Here is a 23958-nt window from a genome sequence, read left to right as displayed (position 1 = left end):
ACAAGGTACCCCATAGCAACCAATGTGGAAATTGGAGCACATAGGAAGACTAAAGGGAAACCTCTTAGAGTGGATGAAAGACTTTCTGAGACAGGCAGATGAGAACTGGAATAAAAGACAAGATGTTAGGGTGGAGGGAAGTAACAAGTGGAGTCCCACAGGGCATGGTGCTGGCACCTGTAATGTTCTTGATTTACATTAACGGTATGTGGATGGAATGAATAGTTATGCAAGTCTTTTTGCAGATGATGCAAAGATCACGAGGAAAGTAGAAGTTGAAGAAGACTGAAAAATGCTGCAGTAAGAGCTGGACAGGATTTACAGTTGGAGCCAGGTATGGGAAATGAATTTCGTGAAAAAAAATGCAAAGTAATGGAAAAGGGTAAAAGTACAGTATAGTACCAAGAGGCTATCCCTGAATTATGCGATGGGAAAGAAACCAATCACAAGAGTGAGAGAAGAAAAGGACGTAGGATTGTTGGTCCAGGATAATTTGTCACCCGAAAAACACATTAACAATATTGTCAGGGAGACATATAAGCTCTTGACAAACACTCGGTTGGCATTTCATTACCTAGATGTGGGGATGATGAAAAAATCAATTGTAGCAATGATCCTCCCCAGGTTATAATATGCAACAGTGGTGTGGTCCCTACATAAAAAGAAATTTGTAAACAAGATCAAGAGAATACAAAGAACAGCAACCAAGATGGTCCCTAGCCTAGCAGATCTGTCATACAAGGAAAGACAAGAAAAGCGACAAGAAAAGCTGGGTCCTCCCTCCTTAGAAGAAAAAAGAGAAAGGGACGACATGATTGCAGTATTCGTGGCCATGATGGGTGTAAACAAAATTGACAGAGAAGATCTGTTTGCATGGGATGAGGGAGCAACAAGAGGACACAGAAAGAAATTGAAAAGAGATGCTTGAAGGATATCAAGGATTGCAGTTTTCCATATAGATGCACTGGCCTGTGGAATAGTGTGGACAAAGAGATCGTCCAATCCAAAAACTTAAAATGAGTTTAAAGTTAAGTTTGACTGGTTGAGATGAAGATGGGACCCCATGAGCGTAGCTTAGCTTCTGTATATCACAGCTAGGTTAATACAGTTAGGTAAACACACACACACACACACACACACACACACACACACACTCTCTCTCTCTCTCTCTCACTTGGGACAGAGCCATTCCGTTGACCTTTAGGTTAAAGGTAGAAACCATCATGTGCTCTGCAATACATGTATCTCATCTGTCTGTTTTTATCCTTTATCAGTTCTTTTGCTTTTTCAGCATCCCTATCTTGCATGTTCATCGAATTTACTATCGTCACTCTTCTTGTTGGTTGTCAATTCATTCCACCCTTAAAGCATACCCTTTCACCACTCTGTTTATCTGTATTCTCTGTTAACCCCTCAGTGGCTGCTGGCATTGAGTGACACTTTACTGTCAAAGTAGTGCAAGCTATAGAAAACAGCGAACGAAGGTCACTGGTACGTTTATCCAACCCTACCCTACCATCCCAGGCACTCAGGCGGTCACTTTTTCCCAGATGTTTTCACAAATATTTTCACACTTTGATGGTACATGCAGTTAATTTTGTGAATTTTATATCTTCCGTGAATCATAGTGAATAACAGGATGGGTTTAGGAAGCTAAAAAAAACACATTGCCAAGTGCACCAGATGATTCACTTCACATCTGTAAGAAAAAGAAATCAATTTTAAAACTGAAAAAATGGTTCCTGGCCAGCCAGGGGAGACCACAAATTTCTGAACCCATGGCCACTGAGGGGTTAACTATGCCATCTGAGCATAAACACCTTCCCTCCATTCAGTGGACCTCCTTACCCCACTGTTTTCATGAATCTTTAATTCTTATCCTCTCCAGTCTACACAATGCATGATTTGTTTCTGCTGCCCAACCTTTAAACTTTTTGTTCTTATTTCCATGCAAAATCTCATACCCATTAATGAGACGCTATCATGCCATCATGTAGCCCTCTTATAGCCATTGTACTAAGGTCTCATGTTTTGTAAGGAAGTCATCATACCATTAGCTGTTTTTCTTCTATGAGATTGAACTGGGTGATGCTCATGGTTACAGTATTCTCTCACTTGTTTTTCTTCTTTTGATGGTTATAGGTGAAGGAATGGTTGAATTCAGTATCATTTATGGTTATTCTCTCACTTGTGTATGTGAATGAATGTGAATGTGGAAAGAACCCTGGTTAGGCAAGAAGAAGGTGGGTGGTTATGGTAAATGAGTATGTGAGAAAGTGAAATATGAGGCTAAGGAACTGACAGGGACTGAAGCTGGTTGAATGAATTATGTATAGCGAAGATTATAACAAGGGTTTGCCCACTTTTTTTTTTTTTTTTTTTTTTTTAAATAGTCATCAGATTGACTGTCCGAAAGATAAAGAAAAAAACAATGTACAGATAGTTATGCCTGTGAAGTAGATGCTGGATAATGGAGAAGGGGATGGATAGTGAGTGAATGATTATATGGCCCACTTTGCTGGACTTGATTAGTTCTTTTATCAAGTTTTTCTCTTGCTTGTCTTTTTTTGTGATTACAGGTGAAGGAGAGGTTTGAGAAGGTGTCCTGTACATGTTTTATGCTCTCACCTATCTTTATTTTGACAATTATAGGTGAAGGAGAGGTTGGAGTGGGTGATGTGTACAGGTACCTCCAGGGCCACGGGGTACCTCAGTGCTCCTTGCTCTATTTCACTGCACTCTTCAATCATGGTAGGGCAAAGGTAAGTGCATTACCAGCACATTTTTATCATTCACTGTTTTTTATGAACAGTGTTAGTTACTTGGAGGGTATGGAGATGAAAGAACAGTGGAAGAAAAAATGAACATGTGGGTTGGATGCATTGTTGGAGTGCAGGTGAAAAGGAGTACAGTACATAGACAGTAGGAAATTCGTACAGAAGCTAGTAAAGAGAAGAATTAAAAGTTGAATTCAGAAGAAAACTGAATGTAGACTTCTCTGAAAATAAAAAACTTTTGAACAGCCGCAAAAATGTTGGAATCAATGTGGAAAAGGCTTGAGAATACCCTGTAGAAGGGATGAAAGTGGAAGAATACTAACAAATGAAAGGAAATAATGGGGAAATGGAGAGATTGTTTTGAAAAACAGATGAATGGGAAGAAGAACAGTGTAGTGGTATAGGCATTAATACATCATAACACAATATGTAATAGTTATAGGCATTAATATCATCTACTCACTCGATGTAGTGCTGCTTTGGGTGTCTCCCCTTTCCTCTTATCCTTTCTTCCTTTTTTGTCTTTCATTCCTTCGTTCTTTCCTCTTACTTCTGCCTATGAATGACTTTACACTTCCTCTTCTGTCTTTTTTTCCTTCATTCTTTCCTCTTCCTTCTGCCTATGGGTAATGCTACACTGAGTGCTTGACCAAATGGTTTCCTGTACACCAGGTAACCATTTACTATGCTGGGTGGTAACTAAATAATGGCGCCTGGTGGTTTAGTGGGTAATTAAGGCACTCCAGTTGCATTGAGCCTGTGTAGGTTTATATCCAAGGGGTGGTTGGGGTTTATTGCTCACGTAATGCCACTCAGGCATGAGTGAGGCTCGTCACTCTCATCTTAATTGTCAGGACCAACTTGCCTAGCACTGGGTTCCTACACTCCTCATGGGGCGACATAGGATTGGATGAGGGATGGATGGATGGATATTTATCATAGCCTGGTATGTAACACTTGCACAGCATGTAATGTCTGGTGTTCATGTGGAGACGTACACATTGTCTGGCCAGAATGCAAGCACATAATGTATGCAAACACATACCAGACGATCACATGGAGTAACTGACAAAACCCAGTTACCTCATGTGATGCAAAAGTACCACACACACACACACACACACACACACACACACACACACACACACACACACACACACACACACACACACACACACACACACACACACACACACAAGACCAATGAGAGTCAAGTTGTCATCAGAAAGTGTAGTAAATGATATACTTAAAGTGACCTGGAAACTAAGCAAAGAAGCAGGGATGGAAAATATTATAATAAGAAAAGATTTGAATGAAGAAGAAAGAGAAGTTTTAAAATCATTGAAAGAACTGGTAAAGGAAAAAAATGATAAGAGGACAGAGGAAGAATGTAATAAATTTTTTTGGAGTGATGGTATGTGAGGAAGTGGTATGTGAAGAAATAGAACTGAAGGAAACTAAGGGGTATGGCTATGAAAGATCAAAAATTGAGGAAGTGGTACCGACGGAGAGGAGAGAATATAAAAAAACATCAAAAATGATTTGATGGTGGTATATACTAATGTTGACGATTTAATATCGGCACAAGGCTTGAACTTAACGATTTCTTGAGGGTACATGAACCTGATGTCATGTGCTTTGTAAAGACCAAATTAAGAGAAGATATTGATGTTCATTTGATGTTCATTTGGGAGATGGTAAATACAAACTGTGGAGAAGAGACAGAAAAGAAAAAACGAGAGGAGAAGTGATGATAGCAGTGAAGAACAACATAAATGTAGATACCGTGGAAGTGGGAGAAAGCAGGGCTGAAATGATATATATGAAATTAGAAACTGGAGAGAATGGCAAGAGAAATACGGCAGTAGTGTATGTTCCCCCTAAGACGAGAGCTTGGAATGATGACGAATACCAGGAGATGTCAGATATGGCTAGTTATTTACAAAAAATAATTGAGAAAAGCAACAATATTATTTTGGTGAGTGACTTTAACTGTAAAGAGGTGAACTGGGAGGAATGGGACTCCGGAAGCAGTGAGGATTCGTGGGGCACTATATTATTAAATATAATAATGAATAATGTGATGACACAATGGGTCAAAGAAGAGACACGGTTCCGAGGTGAGGACACACCAGCAAGACTAGACTTACTGTTTACCAAAGAACCCGATGTAGTAGAATCATTGAAATATTTCTGTCCTATAGGAAAAAGTGATCATGTGGTCATTGAGTTCCAGATGATAATAGGGAATGTCGAGCCAAGAGAAGAGCTTCATAGGCAGAGAAGATACAGTACAACGTTGGGAAAGCAAATTTTACAGGATTGAGAAAATTTTTTGAAAATGCGGATTAGAGAATATTCAGAGAAACAAGAAAGATACAGAGGAAGTGGGATATCTTTCTAGACCTCTATAATTTGGGAGTGGAAAATTTGTACCAAGAGTAAAGGGGAAAGAAAACAGGAAAAAGGAGTGGTTCAATAGAAGGTGTGTGATAGCAAAAAAAGAGAGAGATAAGGTGTGGAACAACTGGAGAAAGAGAGGTAACAACAGAACAAAGGAAGAATATAAAAGAACTAGAAATGAATACACAAGAATATGTAGAGAAGAAGAAAGGAATTTTGAAAAAGCTATAATAGACAAATGCAAGGATGAACCCAAACCGTTTTACAGATTTGTTAATGGCAAACTGAAACAAAAGGAAAGAATCACAAAACTGAAAGTAAAAGGAAAGGTCTATAAAGATGCAGCAATGCAAGCTGAAATAATGAACAAATGTTTCCAATCAGTTTTCACTAATGAAAATGAGTTTGTGGAAGGGGAGAGAGTGATTAGAAATGTACCGGTGATACAAGATATAAAAATGGAGGTACAGGAAGTGTATAAATAAATTACTGGAAACTCAGGATGTAAAGAAAGCCCCTGATGGAATTTCTAATTGGGTACTGAAGGAATCCAGAGAACAACTGGCGGATAAAATTCACAGTTTAATAGTGTGTTCTCTGGAAGAGGGGAAAGCGCCACAAGAATGGAAGAGGGCAAATGTGGTATCAATTTATAAGGGAGGAAACAGGGAAGAACCCCTGAATTATAGACCAGTGTCTCTAACCAGCATGGTCGCAAAATTGTGCGAGAGAATCCTGAAAGATAGATGGATAAAATATCTAGAAGACATGAATGTTTTGGCTGAATGTGTTTGGATTCAGAAGTGGAAGGTCATGTGATTCCAACTTGTTGAGCATTTACTCAGGAGCGATTGACATGGTACAGGAGAGAGATGGTTGGGTGGATTGTGTTTACTTGGACTTAGAGAAAGCCTTCGACAAGGTACCTCATAAGAGACTAATGTGGAAACTAGAATATATAGGAGGACTGAAGGGGAAACTCCTGGAATGGATGAGAAACTTTTTGAGAGACAGGCAAATGGGACAATAATAAAGGATAGGATGTCTGGATGGAGGGAGGTAACAAGTGGAGTCTCTCAGGGTTCAGTGTTGGTGCCAGTAGTGTTCCTGATTTACATAAATGATATGGTAGATGGAGTGAACAGTCATGCAAGTCTGTTTGTGGATGATGTAAAGATCTTGAGGAAGGTAGAGGTTGAGGAGGATTGTAAAATGCTGCAGGAGGATGTGGATAGGATACATGATTGGAGCCGGATGTGGGAAATGAAATTTAATGTAAAGAAATGTAAAATATTGGAAATGGGTAAAAGTACCAGGAGGCCATCACTGAATTATTTGTTGGGTAATGAATTAATCACAAAAATGAGAGAAGAGAATGATTTGGGAGTGCTGGTCCAGGATAGTTTGTCACCTGAAAAACACATTAACAAGGTAGTTAGAGAGACGTATAAACTCTTGACCTATATATGAGTAGCATTTCATTATATGGATGAGGAGATGATGAAAAATTTGATAGTGGCCATGATCCACCCCAGGTTAGATTATGCAGAGGTAGTGTGGTCCCCACACAAAAAGAAAGATATAAACAAGATTGAGAGAATACAAAAAACAGCAACCAAGGTGGTCCCTAGTCTGGCAGATCTGTCATACAGAGAGAGGCTGGAAAAGCTGGATTTGCCTTCCTTAGAGGAAAGGAGAAAGAGAGGAGACATGATTGCAGTGTTTAGGACCATGATAGGAGTAGATAAAATTGACTGAGAAGATCTGTTTGTATGGGATAAGAGAGCAACAAGAGGACACAGAATGAAATTGAAAAAGTCAAGCTGCTTGAAGGATATCAAGAAATATAGCTTTCCTTACAGAAGTATAGACTTATGGAATAGCCTGGACAAAGAGATCGTCCAGTCTAAAAACTTAAACGAGTTTAAAGCTAAATTTGACTTACTGAGAAACAGCGATGGGAACCCACGAGAATAGCACATTTCGTGTATATCACAATTAGGTATATTAGGTAAATACTTAAATATTTGGAACGACTTAGACGAAAAGGTGGAGCAGGAGAAAAACATTCATGTTTTTAAAAGTAGACTTGATAAATGTGGATATGGAGACAGGACAACACGAGCATTGCTTAATTCCTGTGTACTACAAATAGGTAAATTCACGCACACGCACACACACACACACACACACACACACACACACACACACGAACGAGCAGCCGGAGAGAGCGGACGTCCCAGCCATCGCTCGTAACCTTAAGTAGTTTCAGGAATTTTGTCTGTCCTGTCTCCTAAGGTCTTGCCTTAAATTTAAAATAATGAAAGTTAATAGACTACCAAAAATGTAAAGATTTATTGGCTATAGTATACATGAATGTTTGTAGTTTTTTCGGTAACAGCTGTTTTGGTACTTTACATTAAACATGGCCAAAAATATAAACAATGAGGGACTGGAATTTCAAGGATTTGATGCTAATACCAATGTTATGGACCTGGTTAAAACATTAATTATGAGGATTAGTGAACTCGAAAAGAAAGTAGAGAATCTAGTGATAAAAGATGTGTCTGAAAATACGGAAACCACCATACAGAGTCTGATCCAGTCCAATGAAACAGCCAATGAAGAAATTAGGAATTTGAAGCGGGAAAATGTTGAACTGCGGAGGAAACTAGAAGAGAGTACTAATAAAACGGAGAAGGTGAGTAATGTATTAGAAGAACATAAGGCAAAGTGGGCACACGTAGAAGAAGAACAGAAAGAAGTGGTCAGCTTAATTGAGATCATCCAGGAAGAAAGGGAAATGAACAAGAAAGAAATGGAAGAAAATGTAGTGAAAATACTGAAGAAAAAAGAGAAAATAGTGAGAGAAACTGTAGAAAGGAACAGATGTGTGGTAGTATTTGGAAACAGGGAAGAGGAAGAAAAGGTTAGGTTCGTAAGACTCGAGAGAGACACGAACATGGTGAGAGGAATATTAGGCAAGATTGACCCCGAAGGAGACAAGTGGGTAAAAGAAATTGAGGAAGTAAGGAGGATAGGGCCTTACAAGAAAGGGGAAACAAGACCAATGAGAGTCAAGTTTATCAGAAAGTGTAATAAATGAGATACTTAAAGTGACCTGGAAGTTAAACAAAGAGGCGGGGATGGAAAATATTATAATAAGAAAAGATCTGAATGAAGAAGAAAGAGAAGTTTTAAAATCATTAAAGGAAGAAGTAAAGGAAAAAAATGATAAGAGGACAGAGGAAGAATGTAATACTTTTTTTTGGAGAGTATTGGATATGAAAGTAAGGAAATGGTATTTAAGGAAATAGAAGTGAAGGAAACTAGGGGGGATGGTTGTGAAAAATAATTTGAAGGTGATATATACTAACGGTGATGGTTTCATATCGACAAGGATCGAAATTAACGATTTCTTGAGAGAACATGAACCTGATGTCATGTGTTTTGTAGAGACCAAATTAAGAGAAGATATTGATGTTCATTGGGGAGATGGTAAATACAAACTGTGGAGAAAAGACAGAAAAGAAAAAAAGGGAGGAGGAGTGATGATAGCAGTGAAGAACAACATAAATGTAGATACTGTGGAAATGGGAGAAGGCAGGGCTGAAGTGATATATATGAAATTAGAAACTGGAGAGAATGTTAAGGGAGATATGGCAGTAGTGTATGTTCCCCCAAAGACTAGAGCATGGAAGGATGACGAATACCATGAGATGTTGTCAGATATGGTTAGCTATTTACAAAAAATAATTGAGAAAAGCAATAATATAATTTTAGTGGGTGACTTTAATTGTAAAGAGGTGAACTGGGAGGAATGGTACTCGGGAGGCGGCGAGGATTCGTGGGGCACTATGTTATTAAATATAATAAAGAATAATGTGATGACTCAATGGGTCAAAGAAGAGACACGGTTTCAAGGTGAGGACACACCAGCAAGGTTAGATTTACTGTTCACCAAAGAACCCGATGTAATAGAATCATTGGAATATCTCTGTCCTTTGGGAAAAAGTGATCACGTGGTCATTGAGTTCCAGATGTTAATAGGAAACGTCGAGCCAAGAGACGAGCTTCATAGACAGGGAAGATACAACTTTGGGAAAGCAAATTTTACAGGATTGAGAAACTTTTTTGAAAATGCGGATTGGAGAAAATTCAGAGAAACAAGAGAGATACAGAGGAAGTGGGATATCTTTCTAGACCTCTATAATTTGGGAGTGGAAAAATTTGTACCAAGAGTAAGAGGGAAAGAAAACAGGAAAAAGGAGTGGTTTAATAGAATGTGTATGATAGCAAAAAAAGAGAGAGATAAGGCGTGGAACAATTGGAGAAAGAGAGGTAACGACAGAACAAAGGAAGAATATAAAAGAACAAGAAATGAATACACAAGAATACGTAGAGAAGAAGAAAGGAATTTTGAAAAAGGTATAATTGACAAATGCAATGATGAACCCAAACTGTTTTATAGATTTGTTAATGGCAAACTGAAACAAAAGGAAGGAATCACCAAACTGAAAGAAAAAGGAGAGATCTTTAAGGATGCGGCAATGCAAGCAGAAATAATGAACAAACGTTTCCAGTCAGTTTTCACTAAAGAAAAGGAGCTTGTGGAAGGGGAGGGAGTGATTAGAAATGTTCCGGTGATGAAAGATATAAAAGTGGAGGTACAGGAAGTGTATAAATTACTGGAAACTCAAGATGTAAGGAAAGCCCCAGGACCTGATGGAATTTCTAATTGGGTACTGAAGGAATGCAGAGAACAACTGGCGGATAAAATTCACAGCTTAATTGTATGCTCACTGGAAGAGGGGAAAGTGCCAAATGAATGGAAGAGGGCAAATGTGGTACCAATTTACAAGGGAGGAAACAGGGAAGAACCCCTGAATTATAGACCAGTGTCTCTAACCAGCATGGTTGCAAAATTGTGTGAGAGAATCCTGAAAGACAGATGGATAAAATATCTGGAAGAATATTTTGGCTGAATGTCAGTTTGGATTCAGAAGTGGAAGGTCATGTGTTTCAAACTTGTTGAGCTTTTACTCAAGAGCGATTGATGTGGTACAGGAGAGAGATGGTTGGGTGGATTGTGTGTACTTAGACTTGGAGAAGGCCTTTGACAAGGTACCTCATAAGAGACTAATGTGGAAACTAGAATATATAGGAGGACTAAAGGGGAAACTTCTGGAATGGATGAGGGACTTTTTGAGAGACAGACAAATGAGGACAGTAATAAAGGAAAAAATGTCTGGATGGAGGGAAGTAACAAGTGGAGTCCCTCAAGGCTCAGTGTTGGCGCCAGTAATGTTCCTGATTTACATAAATGATATGGTAGATGGAGTGAACAGTTATGCAAGTCTGTTTGCTGATGATGTAAAGATCTTGAGGAAGATAGAGGTTGAGGAGGATTGTAAAATACTGCAGGAGGATTTGGATAGGATACACAATTGGAGCCGGACGTGGGAAATGAAATTTAATGTAAAGAAATGTAAAATATTGGAAATGGGTAAAAGTACCAGGAGACCATCACTGAATTATTTTTTGGGTAATGGATTATCATAAAAAGGAGAGAAGAGAAAGATTTGGGAGTGCTGGTCCAAGATAGTTTGTCACCAGAAAAGCACATTAACAAGATAGTTGGAGAGACTTATAAACTCTTGACTAACATAAGAGTAGCATTTCATTATATGGATGAGGAAATGATGAAAAAATTGATAGTGGCCATGATCCGCCCCAGGTTAGAATATGCAGCGGTAGTGTGGTCCCCACACAAAAAGAAAGATATAAACAAGATTGAGAGAATACAAAGAACAGCAACCAAGATGGTCCCCAGTCTGACAGACCTGTCATACAGAGAGAGGCTGGAAAAACTGGATTTGCCTTCGTTAGAGGAAAGGAGAAAGAGGGGAGACATGATTGCGGTGTTCAGGACCATGGTGGGAGTAGATAAAATTGACAAAGAAGATCTGTTTGTATGGGATAAGAGAGCAACAAGAGGACATGGAATGAAATTGAAAAAGTCAAGCTGCTTGAAGGATATCAAGAAATATAGCTTTCCTTACAGAAGTATAGACTTATGGAATAGCCTGGACAAAGAGATCGTCCAGTCTAAAAACTTAAACGAGTTTAAAGTTAAATTCGACTTATTGAGAAACAGCGACGGAAACCCACGAGCATAGTACATTCCGTGTATATCACAGTTAGGTATATTAGGTAAATACTTAAATATTTGGAACGACTTAGACAAAGAGGTGGTGCATGAGAAAAATATTCATGTGTGTAAAGGTAGACTTGATAAATGTGGATATGGAGACAGGACAACACGAGCATTGCTCAATTCCTGTATACTACAAATAGGTAAATACAAATAGGTAAATACACACACACACACACACACACACACACACACACACACACACACACACACACACACACACACACACACACCACTCCGTGCTTGGCCAATCTTGGCCACAAACAGGCCATACGTAAATAGTATCTTTATATGAGTCAGGTTCTGTACTAGGTTAAACTAAATGATATTCTGATATAAAAGAGGAAGTTTAAGTAAAAGTGTTGTTCAGATAACAGAATACAACAAAGTAGTGCAGGAATGCATTGAGCAAGCTAAATCAGCTGTTTAGTGTTTCGTCTGCAGCGTAGAGGAATGCAAAACTGTAAGTATAATCTTTCTCTTAGTACAAGATGACCACCATCTTTAGCAAAGGAAATTTTGAAGGAGTTAAGAAAAGGGACAAAGGTAGAAAGCAGGATGATGATTTCTGCCAGGAACTGGTTAAATGGAAAGGTACAGTAAGCTGGTAGCACGGGTACACAGATTAGAGAAGGCATTTCAGAGTGAAATGGATGAAATTAAGAAGCAGTTGCACCTGCAGAAGGAGGAAAATGAAAACTCAGTAAAGGAGATTAACAAGAAAGCCACAGCAATAGATGAGCTGTCAGTTGAGGTGGGTTCACTTAGAAGGAAGATTAGTGAAATGGGAAGCACAGTTGTCAACCACGAGAGTATTATGGAAGGGTTCAGAAATGATACAGAGACAATAAGGCAGGCAAGCACTCTGACAGATCATAACAATGATATTGAGGAGAAGTTAACCCAGGTGCATGAAGCGATGCAAAGCTACAAAAATGATGTGGAAACCACATGTGCTGAAATAGTGAAAGTAAGGAAAGACTTTGAAACAAGAGTCATAGAAAAGCGCATTAAAAACGAAGTGAAGAAAATAATCCAAAACATTCCAAAATTAGTCAAAGATTCAGCAGACATCAACAAATTTATAGTGATCACTGGTATAGGGGAGGAAGAAATAAAAAACAAGATTTCGAGAGATGAAAAGGAGATGGCAAATGTAATGAGCATATTGAAGGAAGTATCAGAGAAAATCTGTAGTGAAGACAGAGGAACACAAAAGGCTAGGGAAATATGAGAGAAATAAGTCAAGGCCTCTGAAAGTAACCTTCCAGAGTGTAAACATTGTGGAGGAGATACTAAAAAATGCAAAGTTATGGAAAAAGAGGAATTAAAAAATGATTGGATAAAAAGATGCCTAACTGAAGAGGAACTGGGATTACTAAAAGAGAAGAGGGAAGATCAGAGGAAGAGAAGAACACATTTTTTTTACAAAGTAATTGGATTGCAGGTACGAAAGTGGTACAGCCGAGGAAAGTTCCGCCTTATACATCCGCCTGCTAGTTTGGAACTTTCTACGTGAGACAGCCACCAGTGAAGCAGTAGCCAGACACTCAAATATCTGGTACCACTGTGTAGGAGGGCAGAGGTTAACCCCTTAACCGCGGGGTGTCACTTTTGTGATGCTTGGGAGCAAGGGATCATACCGCGGGGCGTCGCTTTTGTGATTCTGTGTTATTTTGAATTCACCCGGGCTTCCAAGTGGGGGCTTGTATCATCTATCAGTACTGCCAATGTCCAACACTAGTCAGCACTCCTAATCTCATCTGTACTCCCATCCATTGTTGACAATTTAGCCATTTCTCCCCATTCTTGACATTCTTGACTCCCCCCCTACCCCCCCTCCATTACCCAATCCTCTCACCTGCCCGGCCGTGCTACGCTAAGTAAATCTTCTCTGGAATTTTTCACTGATTTCATCCATTGAAATAAGCCCTATGCCCTGTTCTTATACCAAATAATATATACAAGAAAGAAATAAGGTAAGTGAGAGTGCCATACACCTGGAATTGGCTAATTATCACCTGACAACACCACTACTTGGTGGTGGCCAGAATCAAGGTCCAATTAAAATGAAGAAATAGAAGAAGGGAAAGACGAGAGGAAGGAGTAGTTGCAAGGAGAGTGGAAAGGTTACAAGAGGATGAGAAAAAGGCAGAGTATAAGAGAGAAGTGGAGGAACGATTGGGCAAATATGAACTGGAGCAGATGGGAGACGTGGAAGGTATGTGTAGCATATTTACAGAAGAAATATGTGCAGCATGTGATGTGGTGTGTGGAAGGTAGAGAAGACGGAGGGGGGTGCAAGGAACAGCATGGTGGACTGAAGAGGTGAAACAGGCTGTGGCACAAAAGAAGAAAGCATACAATGAATGGATGAGAAATAAGGGTGTGGAAGAAGTTGAGAGGCGGAAGAGAGAGTTATATGTAGAAAGAAAGAGGGGGTGAAAAGATTGGTAAGAGAGAGTAAGAAGAGAGTGGATGAGGAATTTGGAAGGAATTTGAGTGTAAAGTGGAGGGACTGTAAGAAAATGTTCGGGAAAGAGGTGAAAAGAGTAAGACAGGGTGGAAGTGAAGTTAGCAGGGGAGTGAAAGATAAAAATGGTAGATTACTAGTGGAGAAGGGAGAAAAAGTGAGCAGATGGAGAGAACACTTTAAGGAATTGTTGAACGTAGAGGATGGAAGTAATGCGAGTATAAGTGGCTGGGGAATGGCTGGGAGAAGGAGGGAGGTGAGAAGACAGGAAGAAATCAGTAGGATAGAAGTTGTGGAAGCAATGAAGAAAGTTAAATCTGGGAAAGCCCCAGGAATTGATGGAGTGTCGTGAAATGCTGAAGCATGGGGGAGAGATAGTAGTAGAATGGATGTGGAAGATGTGCAGATTAGCCTGGGAGGAAGGTAGAGTCCCGGAGGATTGGAAGTCAGGTATAATTATTCCCTTGTACAAAGGAAAAGGGGAAAAAGAAGTGTGTGGTAATCATAGGGGCATTTGTCTTCTTAGTATAATAGGAAAAGTGTATGGTAGGATACTTATTGACAGAGTTAGAGAAAGAACAGAGAAATTAGTTGGAGAAGAACAGGGAGGCTTTAGGAAGGGAAGAGGTTGTGTAGATCAGATATTCATTCTTAGATCTTTAGTGGAAAAGTTTCTAGAGAAGGGAAAGAAGTTGTATGCAGCTTTCATGGATTTGGAAAAAGCATATGACAGGGTGGATAGACAAGGATTGTGGAAAGTGTTAAGAATATATGGAGTAGATGGGAAGTTGTTGAATGCTGTGAAGAGTATGTACGATGGTGCGAAGGCTGCAGTGCGTGTGGATGGTGAACTAAGTGAATTTTTCTCTTTGAAAGTTGGGTTGAAACAGGGATGTGTCATGTCTCCATGGTTGTTCAATCTGTACATGGATGGGGTAATAAAAGAGGTACAAGGTAGGGTAGTGGATGTTGGAGTGGCCCTGGTGAGAGAGGATAGTGTTTGGAAACTCCCTGTACTGTTGTTTGCAGATGATACTGTGTTGTTGAGTGAAGACGAAGGAGAGCTGCAAGGCTTGGTGGATGAGTTTGGGAGAGTGTGTAAGAAACGGAATCTGAAGGTGAATGTAGGGAAGAGTAAAGTGATGGTCTTTGAGAGAGGTGAAGTCAGTGAATGTACAGCGAGGTTGGATGGTGAGGAATTGGAAAATGTGAGTACGTTTAAGTATTTGAGTAGTGTGATGAGTAAGGATGGAGGTTTGGAGGGTGAAGTGCTTGAAAGGGTACAGCAGGGAAGAAAGGTTGCTGGTTCTTTGAAAGCAGTGATAAGAAACAGGGAAGTGAGCATGGAAGTGAAAAAGTTACTACATGACAGTATTGTGATACCAACTCTAACGTACGGAAGTGAAGCTTGGACATTGTTGGAAGGACACAAGTCAAGAGTGAGAGCAGTGGAAATGAGTTATTTAAGAGGAGCCTGTGGAGTCACGTGGAGAGATAGGCTGACGAATGAGGATATAAAGGAACGTTGTGGTGTTGATGTGGATGTGATAGGGAGCGTTATGAGGAACACACTGAGGTGGTTTGGCCATGTGGAGAGGATGGAGTGTGAAAGACTGACGAAGAGAGTGTATGTGAGTGAGGTGGAGGGGGGAAGAGGGAGGGGGAGGCCGAGGATGAGATGGAGGGACGGGGTGGAGAGGTATATGAGAGAGGGGGGTGTGAGTTGGGAGCAGGGCAGTGAAATGGCGGGGGACAGGGCGACTTGGAGGCAATTTGTTTGTGGCCACCCAAAACGGGACTGAGGCGTCTGGCAATAGATAGATAGATAAACACCTCACGTGCACTCGTTCGCTAATTTTCGCTGTTTTTCCCCCTTGAAATATGCCGTATAATCTATTTTCGTAATAAATATACATATAAGGAGGGAAGGGAGAAGCCTAAGTGATATTTACATTCACCTGGAACTACCTAATTTATAATGTACTGTATTGTCTAGATTTCCTGCCAATCATTTCAGTGCTATACATAGCTGTTTCAAGAGCTAACATTGGTAGTACTGAATATCCCCTAAGTAGGCCTCCACCCGGCCCTCCCTTATCAGTTTACTCTCATCTTCCGAAGTGGAGGTACGTCTGTTTCCTCTTGCTGACTTCAGGGACCTTTTTCACCCCCATGCAAAGGGCCCTGTGACCTTTACCCCCTACTAAATCTCGTTTGGAAAGAGGTAAAGGGCTGACAATTGATAAAAGAGTGACTACGATCTTTCTGTTGAGTAAAACAGTGCAAGTGGAATTGTAAATAATGTGTAAATAATGTGTAAACAGCAAGTGAAAGTAATGAATGTAAATATATGTGAACAATGGAAAATAGTTTTATAAGTTACTTCAAGTGACAGTGCATAACACAGTGTAAATAAAATAGAAATGTAAATAACGTAAATAAAATAGAGAACGTAAACAGAAATGTAAATGAGTAGTATTATAAGAATACGAGTATATACCCTAGGAGTAATGAAAGTGAAAGTTTCACTCTAGCATGTCTGAATACTATGAGTTATGAGAGTGAAGATGAAAGTGACATTCACTCTCAATGCTAGTATATAGGACGAGAAAGTTAATGCTACGTATTTTACTGAAAGAAATTGAATCCCTACAGTGACAATGAACTAATACTACTGAAGGAAACTTATGGATAAAGACTGTAGATATATATAAGTGTTATATAGTAATAGAAATATAAAGTGTGAGGGGTTTTATGAATAATAAATGGCAGAGTACCAAGAGCGAACTAGCACAAGTGCGACGGTCAGACGCGCTCATAATTTTCATTGCTTTCACAGTGGGTTTTTTTTTGGAGTATGGATCCCAAACTACTTGAAAATCATAGAGTAGTGTTTATAGTGTTAATATCTGGCTGTGGTAATCATATTACGGGTTGTCGGGAAGTGTAAATTGGAGACTTCGTTACCCAACTTCAGAGGTCTCCACAAGTCCTACAGTAACAGACGAATTCTCAACAAACATTCCAGGAGAAAGCTGAAGGTATGTGCCATAAGCATATGTAATTCTAATAATCTAGGACTAATAACTGATTTTTGGCAAATATTTTTTGAGAGTCTGTCGGAGCCCGAATAACCCCGCGGCACACGCAAAACATCGGTAAACATGCCCGCGGTGTAGGGGTTAAGGGAGGAGGAAGGCTGGGGGAGCTGATAGTTCCTACCCCTGTCTCTTCCATCCCCATCCTTTTCATACAGTTACCAGGGAGATGAATGTTGGCAACTGCTTCGCCACCATTTATATTTACTATTTCGTAGTGTTGAGCAAGTGTATAACGCAGAACTTTGCTCGGGTTTACATAAACAGGAGGGAATAAAAAGGAGGAAGGTAGTAGATCCAAGTCATGACAAGTTTGTAAACAAGATGATTATGTTGATGTAGTCTAATGTAGATGGAATGGTATGTAAATATCAGAGATGAATGACTACATCAAAGAAAAGGAACCATGTATTGTTTGCCTACCTGAAGCAAAATTAACACCAAGGACATCAAACGATACCTAAACCTAGAGGAATACAATATATGGAGAAGAGATAGGAACTTAAAAAAAGGGTGAGGAATTATAATATTAAAGAAAAATCTGCAAGTCAAAGAAACAGAACTATATATACCCTCACAGGTAGAACTGATTGCAGTAGAGATTAATACACCTGAAGAGAAAGTAAGTCTATCTATCTATCTATTGCCAGACCCCTCAATCCTGTTTGGGGTGGCCACAAACAAATCGCCTCCAAGTCGCCCTGTCCGCCATTTCACTGCCCTGCTCCCAACTCACCCCCCCCCCCCTCTCTCATATACCTCTCCACCCCATCCCTCCATCTCATCCTCGGCCTCCCCCTCCCTCTTCCCCCCTCCACCTCACTCACATACACTCTCTTTGTCAGTCTTTCACTCTTCATCCTCTCCACATGGCCAAACCACCTCAGTGTGTTCCTCATAAAGTAAGTGTGGCAGATTTATACATGCCACCCAGATCAAACATTTGGGAAAAAAGCTAATATGAAGACCTCGCAAGCTAATATGAAGACCTCGCACAGAGTACAATTCAAAGTTTAAGAACATTACTACACAGAATGGAGGAGAAGTCTGAAAGAATTATACTAACTGGAGATTTCGGTACAGATACAAATTGGAAAACCCTAGATATAAAAAGCCAGGAAATCCATTGGGACCACAAGCTCCTGGACCTTGTGCAGGAGTTTTAATGCAACATGTAAAAGAAAGCACCAGAAAAAGAGGACTTGATGTACCATCAGTACTAGATCTTATATTTATTAGGCAAGAAAATGATATTGACAGTATTATGTATCATCTTCCATTTGGCAAAAGCGACCATGCAGTATGAAATTGCAACATCAGTATTGCATATGACATAGTTAACAGTAATGAATGTTACAAAAAGAGCCATAACTACAAAAAGGGCAACTATCATGACCTAATGAAATACTTCTTACAAATAATGAAGAGAGAACCTGTATTTTTTTCACAGGAAAAATCATCAGAGAAATTACCAATATGCCGGGAATCGAACCCGGGACTCTCAGGTAAGAGCCAGGCAGCATACCACTACACCACGACCAGGTAAAAGTTAACTCACGTTGTCACAATCTTGTAACCAACGTCCCTCCGCCCCCACTGTGGGCATGAAGAGGATGAGTTAACCCCCTGGCACTCGGGCAAGTAGATGCTTTTAATCTATCCCAAACACTTACGGCAAGTCAGAATGAAGAGAGAACCTGTATTTTTTTTTCACAGGAAAAATCATCAGAGAAATTACCAATATGCCGGGAATCGAACCCGGGACTCTCAGGTAAGAGCCAGGCAGCATACCACTACACCACGACCAGGTAAAAGTTAACTCACGTTGTCACAATCTTGTAACCAACGTCCCTCCGCCCCCACTGTGGGCATGAAGAGGATGAGTTAACCCCCTGGCACTCGGGCAAGTAGATGCTTTTAATCTATCCCAAACACTTACGGCAAGTCAGAATGAAGAGAGAACCTGTATTTTTTTCACAGGAAAAATCATCAGAGAAATTACCAATATGCCGGGAATCGAACCCGGGACTCTCAGGTAAGAGCCAGGCAGCATACCACTACACCACGACCAGGTAAAAGTTAACTCACGTTGTCACAATCTTGTAACCAACGTCCCTCCGCCCCCACTGTGGGCATGAAGAGGATGAGTTAACCCCCTGGCACTCGGGCAAGTGTTTGGGATAGATTAAAAGCATCTACTTGCCCGAGTGCCAGGGGGTTAACTCATCCTCTTCATGCCCACAGTGGGGGCGGAGGGACGTTGGTTACAAGATTGTGACAACGTGAGTTAACTTTTACCTGGTCGTGGTGTAGTGGTATGCTGCCTGGCTCTTACCTGAGAGTCCTGGGTTCGATTCCCGGCATATTGGTAATTTCTCTGATGATTCTTACAAATAAGTTGGGAAAAAGAGCTTAGAAATGATATATATAGAAAATTCTGTGAACTTTATGACATAGGAGTCCAAAATTACATCGCTCAGCACAAAGAAGCAGAAAAAAAAAATAAAGAAATGGATTAATAAAGAATGTAAAAAATCAACAGAAGAAAGAGACTAGTTGTGAAATTGATACAGAAGACACAATAGTGAGAGGGCATAAAACAACTATAAACAGGCAAGAAACGAATATACAGTGCCCTCACATAGTAAACGTATTCAGAGTAAACGATTCACCTAGTGAACGAGCAGAGAGTAATCAGGTCCACAAAATCATAATGAATGAGTTGAACCCCGGGTGAACGAAATCAGGGGAAAGAGTAGGCCATAACTGCTGTCTCCCATATTGAATGCCCCCCCCTCCCCCCCCAGTAGATGCTGCACAAGAGGCCAGATCTTAGCAACCTTTTGAGCAGAATCCAATGGAGGATGAAGATTTGCCTATGTCTGTTTGCCTAAGATCATAAAATTCTAGTGGCAATGTATGTTCTGAGAGAAGTCAAGGCAATTGAAACCAGCTACCTTGGGACACAGGAAGTGCTTAGTGGAGTAGAAACCACTTTTTGTCTTTACATTGAAAGGCACAATATGGAAGTCAGCAGAAGAAAATAAACACTTATCACATGCTACTACCAAACTCAAGAACAACAGGAACCAGTTGCCTCTGCTACACTTCCAGGGGCAGACAATGATGATGTGATGTCAGTGGTGTCATCTTTGGACTTTGAAGGCTTTTTGGGAGAGGTGAATGAGGTAGAGGCAAGTAGGGAAGTGGTTAGTCAAGTGATAAGGGCGAGACTGGTGACGGGAATGAGGGAGTGGAGGGTGATGTGACGAGGACAAACTACTGTAAGTGTATCTCCCTGCCTCGGAACCATCTGTATTTAGGTTAATCAGGGCTGCCATATGCTTCATTTAAGGTAAATAACCATGTGTTTTATATTTTATATATCGGAACTGTATGTGTTTGAAATGTGCCCTTTAGTGCAGCTCTGTGGCTCAAAAAGTGGACTTTGAGGGAGTGGTGCCACCCATATGTTATTTTTGCCATAAGATATGTTGTTCACAGGGAATGAATTCACTCTGAATGAGCTCGTCTACCGCCCATGAACTTGTTCACTGTGCGAGGACACTGTACAAGAATAAGGAGAGAAGCCCTAAAACAGTTTGAGGAAGACATCATAAAGATAAGTAGTGATCAACTGAAGCTGTTTTACAGCTATATCTGAAGCAAAATCAAAGTAAAAGATAAAATACAATCCATTACAGATGAAAGTATCCTCCATGCACAAGAGAAAGATATTTGTGAAGCACAAAATAAGAATTTCCAATCAATTTTTATAGAAGAAAATAATTTTGAGAGGGATGATTTGGAACATGCATGCCCAAACATATTACCAGATATACAATTATCAGAAAAAGAAATACAGGAGGAGTTAAGTAAATTAGACAGAGGAAAAGCAAATGGTCCAGATGAAATTTCATGTTGGGTGCTACATGAATGTGCAAAGGAGTAAAGTAGACCATTATCTTTAACATTCAAGGAATCCTTGGATCAAGGTAAACTACCTGATATTTGGAAGAAAGCAAATATTGTTCCCTTATTCAAGAAAGGGAATAGACAAAATCCACTCAACTACTGACCAGTATCACTAACCAGTGTTGTAAGTAAGATACTGGAAAAGCTGAAAAGAAAAGTTTGGGTGAATCATCTAGAAGAACACAGTATGATAACAGAAAGGCAATTTGGTTTCAGAAAGGGAAAATCATGTGTTATTAATCTGTTACGCTGCTATGACGGAGTTGCAGAAACATTACAGAAAGAGAAGGGTGGGTGGACAGTATCCGTCTAGATTTCAAGAAAGCATTTGACAGAATACTGCACCAAAGACTTTTATGGAAACTGTACCATCAAGGAGGAATCTGAGGCAAACTGTGCTGTTGGATGCAAGATTTTTTCAGAAAAAGGGAAATGAGAACAGTACTAAAGGGAAATTACTCATCATGGAAGGAAGTGACTAGTGGAGTCTCACGGAGCTCAGTGCTGGCACCAATTATGTTTTTAGTGTATATAAATGACATAGATAGTAACATTGGAAATGAAAGCTATCTAAATATGTTTGCTGATGATGCAGAAATACAAAGTAGAATCACAAACACAGACTCTTGTAAAGAGCTAAAAGAAGAATTAAATAAGCTTCATGAATGGAGTAATACATGGCAAAAGGAATTCAGTATGGACACGTGTCATGGAATCAAGTTAGGTAAAAGTGGGAAAAGACCAGATTGGGAATATAAGTTAGGAAGTAAAACCCTACACATATCAGAAAGAGAGAAGGACCTAGGTGTGATTATCAGTAACAGACTATCTCTGGCTGACCACATCAGTGAGAAGGTATGCAACATGTATACACTGCTTGCAAATATGAGAACAGCATTCACATACATAAATGAAAACATGCTGAGAATGATAATAACATCATTCATCAGACCAACCCTGGAGTATGCATCAGTAGTCTGGAGTCCTCATCTCAAAAAACACATAGTTAAGATTGAAAAAGTTCAAAGGGCCGCTACAAGATAGGTACCAGGTTTAGGGGATCTAAGCTATGAAGAAAGACTAGAAAAACTGAATCTGCCAACACTACAGGAGAGAAGGAAAAGAGGAGACATGATTATGCTATATAAATGCATATCAAGGAAGGAGAAAATAGACATAAATGAATATATAATATATGGGGAAGCATCAGCAAAAGGACACTGCAGAAAACTGCATAGAAAGAGAGGCGATAAAGACGTAAGGAACTTTAGTTTCCCGAATAGGGGAGTTGATCAGTGGAATGCACTACCGAATGAAATAGTGTGTGCCAAAACAATTTATAAATTGAAGGAGATGTGGAGTACATTATTGTATTTTCTGACAATAACTGACAGTTATACTGTTTATCTATCTGTCTATCTTTATATATCTATATCTATATATCTCATCTCTCATCTCATCAGCCGTTTGAGTGTCCACTGCAGATATATACAGTATATATATATATATATATATGTTCCCTAGTACTGGCCTGTGTGAGCAAGGATTTGCATTGCTGTTGAACACCCATATATATTTAATTAATATATATATATATATATATATATATATATATATATATATATGTTCCCTAGTACTGGCCTATGTGAGCAAGGATTTGCATTGCTGTTGAACATAAAACTAAACACTGAGCACAGCGTAATGTGGAGATTTGACCTTAGAGTATGTATGTTACTTCTCCTTGAATTGAGAAACTTCTTTGCACAAACAGGCACAGCCATCACTCTGAAGCTTAATACTAGTTTTCATATTTAAAACATGGTGTTTATGCTTACTTGCCAAGTGAAATAATTATTATTTCGTTACGCTTAGAATAGCTGGTATAGTACCAGTCAACACTGAATTAGTGCTAATGTTCATTTTCTTCATTAAGTAACTACAGTTTCACTTCTATGCAGTCATTGTATATGGCCTCTGACATTAATGCTTAATTGGTTAATAAAGCCATTACAGTTTCAACCATTTGATAATATCCATTGTAGTACTATTGCATATTGATTTAGTCTTAATATATTACCATTCTGTATGGTATTCAGTGAGATTAATGGGGATACAGGTTGATGGTCTGATAACTGAGGGAATGCTTGGTGGCGAAAAAGTAGAATCCCTGCAGTAGATGAACAGGTATTGATTTAGTATATGGTTACCACTCAGCACAATAAGTGACTCTGTAGATTAGATTACAGAATACTTTACCCTTTTTATTTGTCACTCAGTGTTTAGTCACCAGAAAGTAACACTGTCTCAAGTAAGTTGGTAGTGGGTGCCACCCTACCTACCTACCTACTGCCAGACGCCATAATCCCGTAAGGGGTGGCCATTTGACTTTGAGTTAGTTGTTTTACGGGGCGGGGCACTAACCCTCCACCAACCCACTTGTTGACACATAGGGAACACGTATGGTTTGGTTATATGGTTACCACCCAGCATTGTAAATGGTTTCTTGGCTTACAAGAAACCATTAGGCTTGTCACTCAATGTAAAGCCACCTGTAAAGGGAAGAAAAGCAATAAGAAGTGACAGGAAAGATGGGAGAAATAGGAAGAGAGGAGGGCAGGCACAGAAAAAGAATGATAAAGGCTAAGGAAGAAGTAGGCAGCACTACATCAAGTGAGTGGATGATGGTCACCACCACCTACCACAAAACCTGTACTGCCAACTTAAGTAACATATTTTAAGTACCCTATTATTATTCTACTTTCCTAGCATTTAAATACCTCACTTGCATACCCCCTTTTTTCTCTCTCCATATAATCATGTAGCTTCCTGCAAACTAAAGGAGATAATATGTGGACATGCATTTAAGCTTTGTCAAAACATTTGTATCGGGCTGAAATATGTTCCAGTTCTTATGTGTGAACCACTGTTTCATGAAGCATTCTCTGATTTCTGAACCAATTAGTGTTTGTACCCCTGATCTTTCCCCAGGGTGTCTTCAACTTCTCTCTCACCAAGGGG

The 23958-nt window shown here is 39.7% G+C and overlaps 1 protein-coding gene across 1 annotated transcript in view; it reads left to right on the top strand.

Moving 5' to 3' along the window:
* LOC145405068 (uncharacterized) overlaps positions 1 to 23958 on the top strand; it is a 457223-nt gene that overhangs the window by 241409 nt on the left and 191856 nt on the right. The window contains exon 16 of the mRNA XM_080276570.1: positions 2653 to 2762. Within this exon, the coding sequence (XP_080132696.1) occupies positions 2653 to 2762 (110 nt within the window). The remainder of the gene's footprint in view (positions 1 to 2652; positions 2763 to 23958) is intronic.

Source organism: Coenobita brevimanus, chromosome 65 (genome assembly GCF_032717465.1).
Source record: "Coenobita brevimanus isolate Jiangsu-jjx chromosome 65, ASM3271746v2, whole genome shotgun sequence".
In the NCBI taxonomy this organism is placed as follows: Eukaryota; Metazoa; Arthropoda; class Malacostraca; order Decapoda; family Coenobitidae; genus Coenobita; species Coenobita brevimanus.
This window is presented reverse-complemented; position numbering and strand designations above follow the sequence as displayed.